Source organism: Mytilus edulis, chromosome 12, assembly GCF_963676685.1.
Source record: "Mytilus edulis chromosome 12, xbMytEdul2.2, whole genome shotgun sequence".
In the NCBI taxonomy this organism is placed as follows: Eukaryota; Metazoa; Mollusca; class Bivalvia; order Mytilida; family Mytilidae; genus Mytilus; species Mytilus edulis.
Genome location: NC_092355.1, coordinates 34,773,458 through 34,794,477, shown reverse-complemented (window position 1 = coordinate 34,794,477; position 21,020 = coordinate 34,773,458). Strand labels below are relative to the sequence as shown.

The following is a 21,020-nucleotide window of genomic DNA, read 5'->3' as shown; positions in this document are numbered from 1 at the left end:
AAACATAGTTATTAAAATTGAGAAAGGAAATGGTGAATATGTCAAAGCGACAACCACCCGACCATAGAGCAGACAACAGCCGAAGGCAACCAATGGGTCTCCAATGTAGCGAGAATTCCCGCAGCTGTAGGTGTCCTTCAGCTGGCCCCTAAAAATATGCATAATAGTTCAGTGATAATGGACGTCATACTAAACTCCGAATTATACACAAGAAACTAAAATATAAAATCATACAAGCCTAACAACGGCCAGAGGCTCCTGACTTGGGACATGCGCAAAATTGCGGCGGGGTTAAACATGTTTATGAGATCTCAACCCTCCCCCTATACATCTAGCCAGTGTAGAAAAGTATAAGCATAACAATACGCACATTATAATTCAGTTCAAGAAAAGTCGGAGTCCGATGTCAAAAGATGTAACAAAAGAAAATAAATAAAATGACAATAGTACATAAATAACAACAGACTACTAGCAGTTAACTGACATGCCAGCTCCAGACCTCAATTAAACTGATTGAAAGATTATGTGTTCATCATATGAATATCAGGCACAATCCCTCCCGTTAGGGGTTTAGTATCATACTATCATAAAGTATATGAGAAGAACATAACCCGTGTCATGCCAACAACTGTTTTTAAGAAATAGATGTGTTTAGTTCCGATTCAAAGACTCTATCAGTGAATCAATATTAAAGCCAAAATATGCAATCTTTAATGACCTGACAACAGTATCGTAACTATATCCCTTTTTAATAAGTCTATTTAAAGGTTTTGTTAGTTTCTGAGGAGAATACTGACATTTTTGTTCTTTATAAAGAATATTTCCATAAAAAATTGGATGTGAAATACCTGAACGTATAAGCTGTCTGCATGTTGAGTTATATTTACGAATTATTTCCTTATACCGATGATAAAATTTAGTAAATGTTTTGACCAGTTTGTGATATCGAAAACCCTGGTGTAATAATTTTTCAGTAATACATATATTTCTCTCGCTAAAATCTAATACGTTGTTACATACACGAGAGAATCGTACAAGTTGAGATATATAAACACCATAAGATGATGACAAGGGAACGTCACCATCTACAAATGGATAATTAACAATAGGAAATGAAAAATTATCTCTCTTATCATACATTTTTGTATTAAGCTTCCCGTTTATGATATAGATATCAAGATCGAGGAAAGGGCAGTGGTCATTGTTATCATTAGCTTTATTTAAAGTAAGTTCTACAGGATAAATTTCTTTAGTATACATACGGAAGTCGTCATTATTGAGAGCCAATATATCATCCAAATATCTAAAAGTATTGTTAAATTTTTGTATCAAATGTTGTTTTGATGGGTCTTTGCTAATTTAAGTCATAAATTGTAACTCATAACAATACAAAAACAGGTCCGCAATAAGTGGTGCACAGTTAGTCCCCATTGGAATTCCAATAACTTGACGATATACGGAATCTCCAAAGCGAACAAAAATGTTATCAAGTTAAAATTCAAGCGCATAAATAGTATCAAAGCATGTCCAATTGACATAGTTCTTTTGTTTATTGCTACTAAAAAATGAGCGCAAAGAGTTTGAACATATGTACTCGCATTCCGACTTTTTAAATGCCCAGTTAATTAGGGATGTGAATTTTTTCTTAGTTAGAATATGAGGCAAAGTGGTATATAGGGTAGAAAAATCAAAACTTTGAACAGATTTAAAATCACCAATATATGCATGCAATTTATCAAGTACTTCCAACGAGTTTTTGACACTCCAAAAGTAATTAATTCCACTATTTTCAAAGGACTTATTTGAACAATTTATTATCAGGTTTTTTATTGTACCAAGTGTACTAGTAAGTAAAACAGACAATTTAGTAGTTGAACAATGGACAGTGGCGGGTCCAGGGGTGTTCTAAGTAGGAACCCTTTTTTTGGAGATCAATGCATTTGAATGGAAACATATAGTTGGAACCCCCTCCTTGTGTCCTGGATTGGGAACCCCCCTTTATTTTTAAATGGATGGATCCGCCACTGCCCCTCGTGTAGTCGGACAAGATGGACTGATTTTCAATAACCTATCTATTAAGTGTTATCATTTTCTACTTATGTTACTTTAAAAAAAGTAACCAAAATCAATATATGCGTTATCTGTCCATATGTTAGTGTCATATATTATTAACTATTTTAAAGCCAATCGAGTAAAATACGGATCTATAAATGTATGCTTTGCTTAAATGATAAAGATTTATGATTATTTATACTTTGATATAATTGATGGAATACTTTTCACATATCGATTGTTTGTACAACTTTTATGAAAAAAAAACGTATGTGCCTGCCCCAAGTCAGGAGCCTGTAATTCAGTGGTTGTCGTTTGTTTACTAGTATGTGCTACATATTTGTTTTTGTTCATTTGTTTTATATAATTAAGGCCGTTAGTTTTCTCGTTTGAATTGTTTTTCATTGTTATTTCTGAACCTTTTATAGATGACAATGCGGTATGGACTTTGCTCATAGTTGAAGGCCGTACGGTGACCTACAATTGTTAATTTCTGTGTCCTTTTGTGGCCAGTTGTCTCATTGGGATTTATACCACAGCTTCTTTTTTATATGTATCATTATTGAACGCATACATATCGTTATCTAGGTTCTTCTATTTTAATTGTATATATATATACATATATATATATATATATCTACTACCCCTTTCGAATAAACAAAGAATGGTACACAAAGAAGCTTTAAATAAAATACATTTCAAACAAAGATAAGAAAAAACCAACGAAAGTGGTTATTATTTAACAATTTTGCATTAGTGTTAATGCTAACTAATCTTACAGTGCAAGATGCATGCAGTACACTTAAATTCAAATATTGCCGTGACAGTTTATAGCGATATTTTTTGTAACAGCTCAGAGGCGGGTCATGGGGTGTTCTGGGGATAGGAACCCTTTTTTTGGAGATCAATGCATTTGAATGGGAACATATAGTTGGAACCCCCTCCTTGTGTCCTGGATTGGGAACTCCCCCTTTTTAAAAAAAAAATAGTTGGATCCGCCACTGCCCCTCATGCAGTCGGACAAGATGGACTGATTTTAATAACCTATCTATTAAATGTTATCATTTTCTACTTATGTTACTTTAAAAGAAGTAACCAAAATCAATATATGCGTAATCTGTCCATATGTAAGTGTCATATATTACCAAACACAATGATAGTCAAAGTTCCAACAGGACATTCACGAAACTTAGGCAGCAATCATTTCATTTTCAGGGGGGGTGGTGGCTATGGTTTTTTTTTAAAGTTTGTTTCTCATTGTTTGAGAAACAAATAACTTGTTTTTGACCCTGAGAAAAAAAATTGTTTGTTTCACCCTCAGCTGCCACTATACGTAATGCTAAAATTGAAATGAAAGAAAAAAATGTTTTCGACCTGTCTCCAAAAAAATTGTCTTTAGCCGAAGGAAAAAAATCCATAGACCCCCCCCCCCCCCCCCCGAAAATCAAATGTTTGCTGCCTTAGGCATGTGTGGATAACTTTCATTCTTTAATAGTTAGTTAAAATAATTGTATACATTTATTTACATAAATCTCTATGAAACCAGTTTTTGACAACTATCATTATAAAAGTTTAAATCGCCATTCAAAAAGTGTTTTCATTTTAATTATTTTAAGTCATTTACGTTTCACTAAATAACTATCTGTTCACGTTGCAATGATCACAAATTAACCAAATATTTGGATTTTTTTCGTGAATTATTTGTCGTAACTTATAATTGTAAAAAATTGTATGTGTTCCTGTTTTCTCCTATTTTTCGCACATATACTGTCAGTCGAAATAGAAAGTACAATGATGTATTTTTAGTTTATTCTATTTTTAGATCATGTTATTACTACGCATATGGGCACTATTGCCACGATTACCTGAGGGCACCGATTACCTCAGGGCATACAGCAGCGGACCTAACTGCCATCTGCTAATCACACTATCTATAATGGTGGCCTTTGGCTGTTTTCTATGGAAGCGCATATGGTACACCCCTTGTAAAGTTATTTTGTTGCTAATAAGTCGGAATTATTAGTTATGTTGTGTGTTATATAAGCTAGAATCTAATCATTATGTGGAGTTAACATGGTTAACTTGTTGGAATGATGAAAAAATAATTGCATTACAATGTCGACTTGCTAATATAAATGTAATGACATAGTAATAAGAAATCGACATGATGAATACAACTTGTTGATTATTTAAGTCGACAACTTGTTTATTTGAAGATGAGGTAGAACCACGTGACTTCTTTGGAAAAACATAGGTCTATTTTTAAATCGATTTCCATATTTCGTTTGTTTAATGTGCTTCGGTTGTGTGAGTTATTTTGTATGAAAGGGGGAACGGCAGTCAAATATCAGAAAAAAAAACCACTAAAAAATAACAATATTACGAACATAAGGGTGATATACCCCCATCATTTAGTCAGGCCGTTTATGTTTTCTTAGTTCTCAAATGGAATCGGTATAATGATAAATTCGTGAAGTATTCTACGGAACCTTCTGTTGTATGAGATTGCTGCTGTCAGTGTACAATTGTAATGTTGACTATAAAAAGTCGACCTGTTACCTAGTATATATGTAGAATCGCAGTGAATTATATCAAAGGAAGCGCACGTGGAGGGATGCGCTACCTAAATAAAAATAAGAAGATCAGCAAAACCTTTACCGCATAGTAAGCTATGAAAGAATCCGAAATGACATGTAAAACTACACAGACGAGAAACTTAACAATCCAAATGACGAAGACGCCGACGCCACTACTCAATAAAGTTGTGAGATGTGGTGTGATTGCCAATGAGACAACTACAATGTAGCTACCTGAGTGTAAATGAAGAGGATGTCAGCAATCTTAGGCATTCGTACGGAAAACGTGGAAATGTGAAACAAATCAAACGAAAAATGTTTCAGTCTTATTTATAACATAACAATTTACAAAAAAACAAATATGAAACACATGAACCAACGGCAACCATTGAACTACATGATCTTGACTTGTGACAGGCATATGAAGAATGTGGCGGAGTCAAACATGTCTGTGAGCGCTCAACACTAACCCAAACCTGGAACCGCCGTGTCACAGCACAACAAAAATCATAAAAAATCAGTTGAAGATCGGTATTACTGGCCAATGTAAATTCATCAATCGAAGAGTGAGCGGATCCTGCTCAATGTGAGTCACCTGCCGTATTATTTGTGAAATTACAAACCCAGTGATTTGGTAGAATGCGGTAGGTCATCCTCTGATAATTGGAACATATATTATCTGTTGTTTCCCTGTAATTGAGTGTGAGATGATTAAAAGTGTTTCATTTGTTGACAATAAAGTATTAGTCATTTGATTTTTGTCGAGCCTGCGACATTAGTGTCGCGGAAGCGAGACAAAGCAAATCTTTATTCAGTCGTCGGTATTAATTGCGTCTTTGTCTTTCAGATTGTTTTGTTTTTCATTTTTTTTCTCTCACATTTATAATTCCGAGATCTTTCATAGCTTACTATGTGGATGGGGTTTTGCTCATTGTTAAAGACATATAGCTGTTTAATTCTCAGTGATTTGGTATGTTTTGGAGAGATTCTTATTGGCTATCATACCACATCTTCTTATTTTTATATAAGTATAAAGAAAGAAGACGTGGTATAATAGCCAATGAGACAACTCTCCATAAGAGATTAAATGACACAGAAATCTACAATTATAGGTTACCGTATGGCCTTCAACAATGAGCAAAGCCCATACTGGCCAGTCCACCATAAAAGACCCCGAAGTGATAAATGAAAACAATTCAAACGAGAAAACTAACGAACTTATTATTAAACAAAAAGCAAACGAAAAAATAAATATGTAACACATCAAACGACAACCACTGAATAACAGGCTCCTGACAGTGGGTAGGCACAAAAATATAGAATGTGGTGGGGTTAAACATGTTAGCGGGATCCTCACCCTCCTCTAACCTGGGACAGTGGTGTAAAATTACAACATAAGAATGACATATAAAAATCAATTAAAACAGACTTAACTCATCAGATGGATACAAATAGAAATAACACACAGAGTGGACATGGCCGGGAACTTGTATATCCCAACATCAAAAAGACACGAAGTACAATTCTGGGAGTTTTGTTTTGAAGTTAACAAAACTTTTTTGTCCTGATAAATTTATAAATCTTCATTTATGTTATAAACCGTGTATCGTTGTATAGGAGTTAATCTTTTAGATCAAGATAAAGCATCTACAGAAAAAAATCTATTTTTATTATGTTGCAGAAGAAAATGTTGAGAGTCAGCAGCAATCTCAGGCGATACAGAGGGTTCCGTGGAATCCTTCACGAGTTTAGTATAATACTGATTCCATTTGAGAACTAAGGAAAATAAACGGCCTGACTAAATGGTGGGGGTATATCCCCCTTATGTCCGAAATATTGTTATTTTTTTAGTACCTTTTTTTTTTATATTTGACTGCCGTTCCCCCTTTCATACAAAATAACTCACACAATGGAAGCACTTTAAATGTACGAAATATGGAAATCGATTTAAAAATAGACCTATGTATTTCCAAAGTAGTCACGTGGATGGGGTGTACCATATGCGCTTCCATAGTTTTCTGCTCTTTGGTCGGGTTGTTGTTTCATATAAATGACACATTCCCCCGTTTTCATTCTCAATTTTATTACAATATTTTTCCCTTTATTATGGAAGCGCATATGGTACACCCCTTGTGAAGTTATTTTGTTGCTAATAAGTCGGAATTATTAGTTATGTTGTGTTATAAGCTGGAATCTAATCATCAAGTGGAGTCAACTTGTCGGAATGAAGAAGAAATAATTGCATTACAATGTCGTCTTGCTAATATAAATGTAATGACATAGTAATAAGATGTCGACATGATGAATTCAACTTGTTAATTGATTAAGTCGACAACTTCTATAATACTAAAATTACGAGGTCCAATTTGTCAGCCGTCATCACGTAAAAACGACGAATCAAAGAATTCAGCTTTATATATAACTAATATAGTACAAAGGTGTAGATTAAAAATTACACCACTCCAGGCCCTTTTGTTTTCCACGTAATTAATATTGCCAATAATTAAGAAGTTCCGGGTCAGGTCCGATACCGATACCAAAAGTATATTCACCTGTTACCTATTACCTTATCTGTACGTTCCGCATCTAACAGGTGCACCACCAAACGGTGTATTTAGGATTATGCTATATACACTGATCATAATCACAGGGTTGACACTACTAAATTCAATCATTGTCAAATTGTTACCTATTGTAGTATTTTAATCAGTAAGACTTTCTAAGATAACAATACGAATACTAAAAATCTGGACTAAAAATAAGGTGTATATAGGAACCGTTTTCAATTTGTTAGCGGGCTTGTCATAAAACAGTGAATCAAAGAATTCAACTTTATTTATAACTAACATAGGACAATGCTGTTGATTAAAAAATACTTACAATAATTGATAAGTTCCAGTTCGACGGGTTCAAACAGAAAGATTTGAAAGCAGAGAAAACTGTGCATCTTATAATCGGCATGACTTTATAAGATAAAAAGTAATACTAAAATAAGGCTTGCGCATAGTTATATACTTTAATTCAGTCACGGACCCGCGATATCACGGGTGTGTTCTAGTGTTTATTTAAAGATGAGGTAAAACCACGTGCCTATTTTGAAAAAAAAACCAGGTCTCTTTTTTTAAATCGATTTCCATATTTCGTTTGTTTAATGATTCGGTTGTGCGAGTTATTTTGTATGAAAAGGGGGAACGGCAGTCAAATATCTGAAAAAAGTACCTAAAATAACAATAATTCGGACATAAGGGGGATATACACCCACCATTTAGTGAGGCAGTTTAATTTCCTTAGTTCTCAAATGGAATCAGTACTATACTAAATTCGTGAAGGATTCAACGGAACCCTCTGTCTCGGCTGAGATTGCTGTTGACTCTAAACAGTTCATTTTTGCTGTAATATACAAGATTTAAAAATAGATTTTTTCTGTAGATGGTTTATCTTGATCTAAAAGATAAACTCCTATACAACGATACACGGTTAATAACATAAATGGAGATTTACACATTAATCAGGACAGAAAAGTTTTATTAAATGCAAAACAAAACTCTCAGAATTTTTCTTCGTGTCTTTTTGTTGTTGAGATATACAAGTTCCCGGCCATGTCCACTCTGTGTATTATTTCTATTTGCATCCATCTGATGAGTTTTTTTTCAATTGATTTTTAAAGTTCATTCTTATGTTGTAATGTTACACCACTGTCCCTGGTTAGGAGAGGGTTAGGATCCCGCTAACATGTTTAACCCCGTCACATTCTATATGTATGTGCCTGTCCACTGTCAGGAGCCTGTTATTCAGTGGTTGTCGTTCGATACATTTTTGTTTTTCGTTCACTTTTTGTTCATTAATAAGTTCGTTAGTTTTCTCGTTTGAATTGTTTTCATTTATCATTTCGGGGTCTTTTATAGTGGACTAGCCAGTATGGGCTTTGCTCATTGTTGAAAGCCGTACGGTAACCTATAATTGTAAATTACTGTGTCATTTGGTCTCTTATGGAGATTTATCTCATTGGCAATTATACCACGTCTTCTTTCTTTATACTAAGTTCTATAAAAATAAGAAGATATGGTACCGTATGATAGCCAATAAGACATCTCTCCAAAACATACCAAATCACTGAGAAGTAAACAGCGATATGTCACTTTATGTTCTTTAACAATGAAAAAGAAAACTACCGCATAGTAAGCTTTGCACGATCCCGAAATGATAAATGTGAAAAAAATGAGAAACATAACAATCTAAAACACGAATACGCCGACGCCATTGATACCGAGAACTGAATAAAAATTTGCTTTGTCTCATGTCCGTGACATTAATGTCACAGGCTCGACACAAATCAAATGACTAGTACGTTATTGTCAACAAATGAAACACTTTTAATCATCTCACATGCACTCAATTACAGGGAAACAACGGATAATATATGTTCCAATTGTCGTAACCATAATTCCTTCCGCATTCGACCAAACCACTGGGTTTGTAATATAACACAACAGGCGACTTACGTTGAGCAGGATCAGCGCTTTCTTCGAGATTTTCGCCGGATTTTGATGAATTTATATTGACCAGTAATATCGATCTATTGAGTTATCCAGCTGCAACTGTTTTTTTATGGTTTTTATTGTGCTGTGACACGGCGATCCCAGGTTTGAGTTAGGGTTGAGCGCTCACAGACATGTTTAACTCCGCCACATTCTTCATATGCCAGTCACAAGTTAAGAGCCTGTAATTCAATTGTTGCCTTTGGTTCAAATGTTTCATATTTGTTTTTTTGTAAATTGTTTTGTTATAATTAAGACCGATACATTTTTCATTAGAATTGTTTCACATTTTCACGTGGTGGTCTTTTATAGCCGACTATACGATTTGTTAAAGGCCGTACGACTGCCTATGACTGCTGACATCCTCTGCATTTAAACTCTGGTAGCTAGTTGTCTCATTGGCTATCACACCACATCTTACAACTCTATTGAGTAGGGGCGTCGGCGTCTTCGTCATTATATTGTTAGGTTTCCCGCCTTTGTAGTTTGACATGTCATTTCGGATTCTTTCATAGCTTACTATGCGGTAAAGGTTTTGCTGATCTTCTTATTTTATTTAGCTAGCGGATCTCTCCCCGTGCGCTTCCTTCGATATAATTCACTGCGATTCTACATAGATACTAGAGATCAGGACACATTTTGTTTTGCAAAAAGTAAAACTGTTTTGTAAATCCCCATGAATTGTTATAGAAGTTAATATTTGAGATCATACAAGATTAAAAATAATGTTAATTTTTTGTAGAAGCTTTGGTGTAATAGATCAAAATAAAGCACTACAGAAATATTTTTTATTTTCAAATCTTGTATGTTACAAAACAATTGACTTTTACATAAAAATTTTACACTGCCAGCAGCAATCTTATACAACAGAAGGTTCCGTTGAATCCTTCACGGAGTTATCATTATAATGATTTCATTTGATAACCTGAGACTACTATAGTAGTCTCAGACTACTTTAGTAGTCTCAGTGATAACTAAGGAAAATAAACGGTCTGACTGAATGGTGGGGTATATCCCCCTTATGTCCGAAATATTGTTATTTTTTAGTACTTTTTTCTGATATTTGACTGCCGTTCCCCCTTTTCATTCAAAATAACTCGCACAACCGAAGCACATTAAACAAACGAAATATGGAAATCGATTTAAAAGTAGACCTATGTTTTTCCAAAATAGTCATGTGGTTTTACCTCATCTTCAAATAAACAATCAATTAACAAGTTGAATTCATCATGTCGACTTCTTGTTACTATGTCATTACATCTATATTAGCAAGTCGACATTGTAATGCAATTATTTCTTCATCATTCCGACAAGTTGACTCCACTTGATGATTAGATTCCAGCTTATAACACACAACATAACTAATAATTCCGACTTACTAGCAACAAAATAACTTTACAAGGGGTGTACCATATGCGCTTCCATATTTTATTCATGAATTATTACAATGGAACTGAGTATGATTAATCCGTCTCTCCTTTTTCAGATCAAAGAGTTGCATAGAAATGTCGACATTATCGGATGACTACTGGTTTGTAGTGGCGATAGACTTCGGTACAACATATTCTGGCTATGCCTTTTCATCAAGAGACGACTTCAAAAAAGAGCCACTGAAAATTATTTCAAATCAGGCTTGGAATGCTGGAAGCCAAAGACACTTTTCATTGAAGACACCTACATGTTTACTTTTAGATGACAACGAAGAACTGGTATCATTTGGGTACGAGGCAGAAAATAGATATACTGACATTGTCATGGATCGTGAACAAAACAAATACCTGTTTTTCCAACGATTTAAAATGCAGCTCTATAAAAATCAAGTAAGATATGATAAAGAATACAAACAAAACGTCCATAAACCATAATAGTTTTCAAAACAATTTAAATAGTTTATGATAATATAAGCAACTTAAACGCGTGAAGAAAATTTGAAAGATTTAGTATTATATATCATACATTTAAACTGCTTTTTACTTTCATATACATATATAAGGACTTTTTGATTTTGTCAAGTGCGTTATATATATATTGATTGTAGTAAAAAAATATTGCACTGAACATTAACGAGGGTCTGTAATTTTTATTCATTCATATCATTTTTGCTCATTATTATCTCTTGTATCTGTTACTTATATTTTAACATTCTATATTCTGTATTATTCTAGTCCTTTTTTCACGTACCCTTTGCCCATTATTGCACTATTTTATTATAAAAACTCTATCCAGATTTTGGGCATCATTTGATTGCATATCAAAATTAAAAAAAAAACAAACAATGTACAGTTGGTGGAGCTTGATAATCCTTTTATTTTAAATAACCATTGTGCACTATTAGTAATATACTCTCACATTGGACTTGATTTCTTCTAAACTTAAGTTTTACTGTACGTGTTTCTGTGTGTTTGAATACCCAACATTGGCTACAGTGTAGATGTAAAAGGGAGGGTTGAGATCTCACAAAATATGTTTAACCCCGCCCTCGTTTTGCCGTCACACAAAAGTCATTCCTACTTTAAAAAAATTTAATAGAGAATGATAAATAATTAATCAAATGATATTAAAGCAGAAAGAAAATTGCGGGATTGGAGGTTAAAAGTCCATCGACGAATCTTTAAGGAAATTTGTAGAACTGTGAACTTGTATATTGACAAGGAAACTAACAGCTCTACTAAAATTGCGAAAGTGTAAAACGACTACAAATAGTTATTTAAACTAAGAAAACATATAATGGGAAAAACAACAAAGTTCTCCGCCAAGTTCGTCCTCGGATATTAAACTGTCAAACTTATTTGCTGTTTATGCCCCATTTCTGGGCATTATGTTTTCTGGTCTGTGCGTCCGTCCGTCCGTTCATTCGTTATCCGTTCGTCCGTCTGTCCCGCTTCATGTTAAAGTTTTTGGTCGAGGTAGTTTTTGATGAAGTTGAAGTCCAATCAACTTGAAACTTATTACACATGTTCCATATGATATTGTCTTTCTAATTGTAATGCCAAATTAGAGTTCTTACACCCTTTTCACGGTCCACTGAACATAGAAAATGATAGTGCGGACTGGGAATCCGTTTATTAGGGACACATTCTTGTTTCGTCGATAAAATTGTTACGATGCTGATCTTGAATTCACTGGCACACCTTTGTTGGCGTTTAAACACACAGCCACTCATGAGGCAACCAGAGATACAAACTATCATCAAAAGGCACTTAATAAGACTTACGAGCTAGATCCATTCCGTCAACCCTAGGGAACGGTGTTCTTATGTTTTCATGACATTAATTTCGGATATCGTAAATGAATCATTGATGAAACCATTATGTTGTTAGACTTAAACCAAACTACCGCTTACGATAGATATACGGTAGAACACCTGAGATGTATTGCGGTTTTTGGTGGGGTTAACATTGCACGGTCATAAGTTTCTCTGTTGTGTTTTGTATACTGTTGTCTTTTGGTTTTTTTTTTTGCCATGGTATTGTCGAGTTTGAATGTCCCTTTGCTTTAATAATCTTTATCAGATATATATAATTATAAATTCAAAGGTAACACACTTGGCTTTTGATTTAAGTGACAAAACTATTTATGAATATTTCATATATCATCATGATAATCATGAGTTAACATGTCTTTTTGCGAATAAAATGATAAGTATAATTTCAGAAGATCAAGGGGGAAATGATAATGGAAGACGTGACGGGGAAATCGGTCACAGCGATGAAGGTCTTTGCGTTATCTATCAAAGCATTAATGCAGCATTTGTTTGGTATCTTCGATCAAAGAGGGATAGAAATAGAAAAGAAGGAAATTCGATGGGTCCTGACAGTGCCAGCTATTTGGTCTGATGCGGCTAAACAGTTCATGAGAAAAAGTGCTGAAACGGTAGGGATTTGAAAAACATATTATTTTTGATATTTTGATATACAAATGCATTTGTCTAAAATTTATGTTAATACATAATAAATCTGTATGGTAGTCATTGTAAAATAAACAACTTAATATCATCTTTTTAAAGTTTTTATTCGTTGCTGCCTTAGGCCGGATACCCATGATGAGCTCAACTATTCACTTTAACGGGTTTAAGGTGGTATGGTTGTCTAAATTAAAAATGATAGAATGTGTTCATACTTTGCCAAACTGTAGTTTTTATTGATATATATGTTCAAAAATATAATAAAAATGAAAGATCACCGCGCATTTTCTCAAGCTACAGGTTTTGACAAAATGACACATTTGTATGGATTAAACAGGATTAAACATCATTATGCGAAAAATAGAAAAAATCCATGTAGATTCCTTCAGGAAACGCACCATTTAAGACCCCTTAAGATGCCAATTTAAAAAAAAATAATAATCAATTTAAAATAATCTACACTTGTACAAATATTAATATTTATAAGTTATAATCAATTACATATGTTCTTTTAAATGAAAATCACATCTGCATTCCTGTATCAAATTTTGGTAACTTGATTGAAAGTGTGGACCTAAGGTTCTCTGATTTTTACAATCCAAGATGGCGAAAGACACCCATATCACCTTAAATATATTCCCTTGTCAGTAAGTCTTTTCATTAGTCATTTTTTTTTTAAATATGTTAATTTCTCTAGGAATACCAGTAATTCTTTCAATGTGAACAAAATATGAAATAATCTGGCATGTTAAGCTTTTAACTTTTTTCATTTCATCTATTACAGTAACCAAATCAAGTGTGGAGTTAGGTTTGATAAATAAAAAATGGACTTGATAAAATTTGGTGGAGACACTCATAATTCATCAGTTGAAACGTAACTATGGCACGCCGTTATTATATTTATTCAATTTCGAGATATCTTATTTAGTTAAATAAGATATCTTATAAACTAATTGAGATATCTTAATAACAAAATGAGATATCTTATATATTAATTGAGATATCTGATTTATTAAATAAGATATCTTATATATTAAATAAGATATCTTATATAAAATAAGATATCTTATATAAAATAAGATATCTTATATATTAAATAAGATATCTTATTAAAATGTTTATAAAGATATCTTATTAAATATATAAGATATCTTATTTAAAATATAAGATATCTCTATTAATTTATAAGATATCTTATTAACTTTATAAGATATCTTATTAACTTTATAAGATATCTTATTAACTATATAAGATATCTTTTATATAGTTAATAATAGAGATATCTTATTTACTTAATAAGATATCTCCATAAGTTAATAAGATATCTCAATTAGTTTATAAGATATCTCTATTAATTAATAAGATATCTTATAAAGTATGTATTTAAAAGATATCTTTATAAAGAAGTAAGATATCTTATATACTTTATAAGATATCGTATTAATTAATAGAGATATCTTATTAACTTATAGAGGTATCTTATAAACTAATAGAGATATCTTATAAACTTTTAGAGATATCTTATTAACTTATAGAGATATCTTATTAACTTATAGAGATATCTTATAAACTAATAGAGATATCTTATAAACTTTTAGAGATATCTTATTAACTTATAGAGATATCTTGTTTAACTGGTTATAAAGATATCTTATTTAATATATAAGATACCTCCACAAGTTAATAAGATATCTCTATTAGTTTATAAGATATCTCTATTAATTAATAAGATATCTTATAAAGTATGTATTTAAAAGATATCTTTATAAAGAAGTAAGATATCTTATATACTTTATAAGATATCTTATTAATTAATAGAGATATCTTATTAACTTATAGAGATATATTATAAACTAATAGAGATATCTTATAAACTAATAGAGATATCTTATTTACTTTCAAATTAAATAAGATATCTTATTTACTTTCAAATTAAATAAGATATCTTATAAAAATTAAAGATATCTTAATACTTAATAAGATATCTTGTTAAATAAATAAGATATCTTCAAATTTGAATAAATATAAAAACGGCGTGCCATACACGTTCTCCGACTTTTGTGTTCATTGGAAATATATAACAGGAGCACGTATTATCTAACCTATAAACGGGATGATCTTAATTATGCCGAAGTCCCAATAAGGATGACAATGTCAATGATTAAGAGACAGTATAATAACTTCAAACGTTATTGTGACGTTAGACATTGTTTTCCAATTCCCCATTGTTAATGTCACTTTTTATTTTGTAAAATATTTAAAACGTCTCAATATTGAGTTGAGATTACACAGACAAATACAATCGACGTCGTTTTACTTTATTATTTCTAGCTCTTACTCGTCCGTCATATGCATAATTACACCTTATGTAAGAATCTGGGGTTTTGATTGGTTGATAGCCAGTGTATTTTTCACAAATTTACTGTTATCAAATGATATCGTTCATTTTTAACGCCGTCGGGGTATTTGTTAAAAGGATATGCCTTTTTTACCCTCTATGCCGTGGTATTTGCCAAAATATACTCTATCCGACTGGACGCTTGTAACGTAACGATCATCAATGCGTTTTAGTACATTAACATTCGGTGTAATTAAACAGATATATCATGTTCTTGAGGGGTATTTGCGAAAAATACCAGACTTGAGAATGAATTTCCCTCGCCTTACGGCTCGTGAAATTTAACATTCTTTCGACTGGTATTTTTCGCAAATACCCCTCCTTAACATGATATATCTGTTCAGCATACATAATATCGTTATATAACATTGTAATTCAGGCGATATAAACGTATTGATTAAACTGATTTTTTTGCAGGCTGGAATAAAAGACAACCAACTATTGATTGCACTAGAGCCAGAGGCCGCTTCTATTTACTGCCAGTACCTACCAATAAAAAAACTTCAAGGTGCAGAAAAAGGTTTCTCAATGACTGAGGATGGGACAAATTACATGGTAGTAGATAATGGAGGTATGCGTTTTAATTTACCCAGATGTAGGTGAATGATTTACAATATTTTGCATCGAATTACAAATCGTGTCAATGTTCTCCAAAAAGTCAGATTGTAAAATTTTTAATTGTTTGAAATATTTAGGATTTTCTAACCTAGGAATAGATTACCTGTGTTTATATTTAAAAAAAAATATGCTCGAATCTTTGATCCTTTATGTTCAAAAATTTTGTACTCCGTTTGGCCTTATAACGTTTGAGAGATTTTTAGATTTTTAAACGCTTGTCAGGCGTATAAAAGCCTGGTATCTATAAGGATTTTATTTTAAAACTTTTATGAATATATTTCATTTCAATTTAAGGTGGAACTGCAGATATAACGGTTCATGCTAAAATATGCCAAGGCCAACTAAGGGAGGTATGTCGAGCTTCCGGTGGGGACTGTGGTGGTACATCGGTAGATAAATCCTTTTATGAAATCTTCGTCAAACTTCTCGGAGATGCAAATTTAAGTGCGTTAAAAAGAGCAGACCCATCTGCCCATCTGGATATCTTTAGAGAATTAGAAGCTGTCAAAAGAACGATAGATGAAAAAACACAAGGGAAGGTTACAATGTCCTTCCCAAGAGCAGCTCTCGATGATATATGCAAAACTCATTTGGGTAAGGATTTCGCAGGAGTTATTGAGACGACTCCATATAAAGATCGAATCGTCATTCGGTACGACAAAATGCGTGTTGATACAGACCTGATTACTGATCTCTTTAAACAGGCAGCAGACAAAATCATACAACTAATTGCTAACGCTTTAGCTGGAGTAAAATCTAGCGATGTTTCGGTACTTCTTTTAGTTGGCGGTTTCTCCGAGTGTAAAATAGTTCAAGAAATCATAAAAGCAAGGTTTCCAGAAAAGCGCGTTATAGTGCCAGAAGACGCTGGATTAGCCGTTTTGAAAGGGGCTGTGCTATTTGGACACAAACCTGAGTACATTGCATCCCGAATTGTCAGATATACATATGGGATTCGTGTCAATGACCTTTTTGATCGAGAAGTTCATGAGCTTGCTCGGCGTACTATTATAGATGGAAAGGAAAAGTGCAAAAACATTTTTAAACTATATGTGAAGGTTGGATCAGTGGTAGAATTAGGTTCTCAGATAACAGGAGGACACAAAACCACTAAGGCATTCCAGAAGAATGTTAAATTTACGGTATTTCAATCAACAAGTGAATGTCCAAAATACACAGACGAAGAAGGCTGCACAGAGTTGGGTTGCTTCACAATTAACATCCCCGATCCCTCAGAAGAAATCCGTAGTTTGCGTGTCAGCCTTATTTTTGGTCTCACTGAACTCAAAGTAACAGCTTACGACGTTCAATCTGAAACAAAATGTGAAACTGTCTTGGATCTGATCTAGAGTGTCAGGAAAAGACAGAAGTACTTTTGTATGTTTATACATAACATTAGATAAACTAATCTTTATATCAGACTCAAATGATCCATATCTATATATAAATTACATAAAATTTCTTATAAACAGGATAATGCTGTTTTTTTTCAGTATTGAATACAATAAATGAAGGCAACAGTAGTATACCGCTGTTCGAAAGTCATAAATCGATTGAGAGAAAACAAATCCGGGTTACAAACTTAAACTGAGGGAGAGACGTCAAATATAGGAGGAAAACAACCGTTACGACACAACAGAAATACCAAAGTGCAACATAAAACAGACGACAATGCAACACACACAGAAACGAACTTTAAGATAAGAATTGACATTTTAAGAAAAAATGGTTGGTTTAAAAGTATGACTGTGGCTATAGCTAGCAAACCCTCCCACTTTCATGGCAATGTTAAATATAACACTTAAATGACAACTTCACATGAAAGGACCACACATCAATTATTACTCATTGTACCATTCTCCTAATAACGATGAATAATACTATTAGTCACTTCTTCTGAGAAGTGTTTTTACCAAATAGGTTTATGTACTTTCAAGCGATTAAACCAAAAACATTGACTTTCGCATAACTTTATTTGCGACAAACATATACGAAAACAGTAAAAGATATATAATACATTCACACAATAAAGGTGATTAATACTATTTTTTTTTTAAACTGACCGGGTTTTCCAAAGAAATTAGAATGAATACATTTGGAGCTTTAAAAACCTAGATATGTGATTTCAGTTAAGTGTTTAGTTTTGCCTGTTGGGTCCAAATTATTTTCATATTAACCTATGTTGCCTGTTTGGGTTGTTAATCACTCAGTTTTGTCAATATAACAGGATCGTAAACATATGTCATGTAGGTTGGAGATAAAATATATCTAATCGACAAGGTTTGACATACTATTTTCTTCGGTAAATTGCTGTGCGAAGTCAGGAATATGATAGTTGTTTTCCACTCGTTTAGGTAGTTAAAAGTATTTGATTTTGTCAGTTTACATGGACTTCCCCTTTTTAAATTGACCGTGGAGTTGGCTATTATTCATGTTATTGTTATAATTTCATTGTAGGTATATATTGTTTATATATCTTATTTCTGGTAATGGTGGTGGTGTGGGGGGGGGGGCACGGCTATGATACAGATTGTAATAGGGAACTGTGAGCACAATAATACTCACACATCTTTTTCTAATAATAATAATAATAATAATAATAATAATAATAATAATAATAATAATAATAATAATAATAATAATAATAATGAAAATTTATAAAGCGCCCTATATAAAAAATAAAAATTACTCTTAGGCGCTGTACATTCAGCATGGTAATTAAAACGAATCAAAGACAAAAACATAAAACATACACTGTGTTAGATTCAAGTACTAACACAAAATATAAAACAAAAATGCCTACCATAATATAAAAGGTCGATACAAAAACACATTGTTAAACAACAAATTAAAAAATAAATATCAATCTAGGTTAAAAGCATGCCAAACAAGCACAAATCCTAAAAGAGGTATACAAACAAAATGCATTAAAAGCTTATACAAAACTACATGAACTAGTAAGAAAAACCGTAAAAGAGAAAGGAAAAAGTCTGATTAAAAAAAACAATGCGATAGAAATGGGTTTTAGCTTAGATTTAAAACACTCTAATGACTTGCATTGTCTTAAACTGTTCGGGAGATTATTCCAAAGAGATGTCGCTGCTCAATCGAATTGTTTTTCACCGTACGTCCTTGTCCGCAGTTTTGGAACGGTAAGTAGTTTAGTTGAACTTGAACGCAGAGATCGGCTTGGTACGTGAAAATTGACCAGTTCCCGAATGTAAGCAGGACCAATGCCATTCAAAGCACAGTACACATAAGTAAGTATTTTGAATTGTGGTCTGTATTGGACGGGTGACCAATGTAAATCGGCAAGTATCGGCGTAATATGTTAATGTTTTCTTGTCCTGGTGATAAGACGAGCTGCTGTATTTTGTACTTTTTGTAATCTGTTCATCGTAGTCTTATTATTAAGAATTATTAATATTATTAATACCGTTCAGCAGCATATTCCCATAATCAAGTCAGAATGTTACTAGACTGTTCACTAGTATCTTGCAAGCGGATGTTGTTATAAAGCTGCGAATACGTCCAATGTTACTGATGTGAAAATGACAAGATTTTAGTATGGCAGAAACTTGCCGTTCCATCGTAAGGTGTTGATCAAAGTTTACACCTAGGTTTTTCACGCAGGATAGACTACTTATCACTGTATCGCCGACTTTGAGTTGGAGATTTGCACTTGCCTTCAGATGTTTCGGTGTGAATATGATAAGTTCAGTTTTATCTTGATTTAGTTTATACGATGTTCTGTGAGTTTAAAGACTTCCTTGACCTATTTTCCTTCAAGTACAAAAGCAAGAAGCCCAGAAGTGGAAATAATTGGTTCTAATATGATTGGTGCAAATTCGTATGAATCATTGCAGATATGTTGCAAATATGTTATCAAAGTGAAAACCTATGATACTGATGTGGTATGACTACAAATGAAACAACTATCCAGCAAAAAATAAATAGTAAGTGACTGTATCAGTGGGATTTCAAAATCACACTTGTACCATGCCCTTGCTCGACACAGAGAGTAGACAATACACAACCCGAGATAACGCTCTTTAAGACTGTACTTTATGTGGCCTTTCAAACTAATTCACTCATACGTCTTTTATGGACGAAACGCGCGTCTGGCGTACTCACAGTTAAGGATTGGACATACAGCCTCTTGTTGCGTCGTCGTAAGTAACCATTACATGTGGATTGTTGATGCACGTTAAATTTGCAAAAGTATACTAAGACAATCTAATTTATTTTCACTTATTGACTCAAATTCTCAAACTAGTATTTGATTTATAAAATACTAAAACGTATATCCAAGTTATAAGAAGTCTAAAATAAACAATTTACGAATCATGGAATAGATAATATAAAGTACCTTTGGGGTGTATTTTAGTCTAGACGTCATCTTGTTAACAATCAACGTGACCTCCGAAGGTCATATAACCCGATTTAAACATAAATACAGATATGTAGATAGCGAACAATTGCTTTTTTTATTTTAACTTGGTCTGTTCATATCATAGGTTGAAAAATATTTAAATCATCGTTTTTGCATGTAAAAGAATGCGCTTTTGTAGATCGAATCAGTCTACGAAATTGTCAAAACTATTTTTCACTTTTAATGTTGACATCCTTTCCTTTTAATAGCTAAAGACGCATAATACTTGCTGAACCAATCTCCATTCCATCTAAGAGGGGGTTTATTGAAGGTAATATGAATACAGATTCAATGAGGCACTCACTTGTAAAAATTCCCCAACAATATTTCCTAGAATTTTTTACAATACTCTAGTAAAAGTAAGTGCAAATCATGTAGCTATGTAACTTTCTTGTTAACCGATTGGTTCAAGGACTGTAGAAAGCGTAATTTACATTTCTTTGTTTTAAAGACAGACACTGATATACTAAAATTATAAATATAAACTGCAGTACATCTACTT

General features: G+C 32.9%; 1 protein-coding gene across 1 annotated transcript in view; it reads left to right on the top strand.

Moving 5' to 3' along the window:
- LOC139499546 (heat shock 70 kDa protein 12B-like) overlaps positions 1–17,547 on the top strand; it is a 35,514-nt gene extending 17,967 nt beyond the window's left edge. The window contains exons 2-5 of the mRNA XM_071288269.1: positions 10,653–10,986; positions 12,821–13,039; positions 15,886–16,039; positions 16,381–17,547. Coding sequence (XP_071144370.1) covers positions 10,672–10,986; positions 12,821–13,039; positions 15,886–16,039; positions 16,381–17,435 — 1,743 coding nt within the window. The 5' untranslated portion in view covers positions 10,653–10,671 and the 3' untranslated portion in view covers positions 17,436–17,547. The remainder of the gene's footprint in view (positions 1–10,652; positions 10,987–12,820; positions 13,040–15,885; positions 16,040–16,380) is intronic.
- The last annotated feature ends 3,473 nt before the right edge of the window (positions 17,548–21,020 follow it).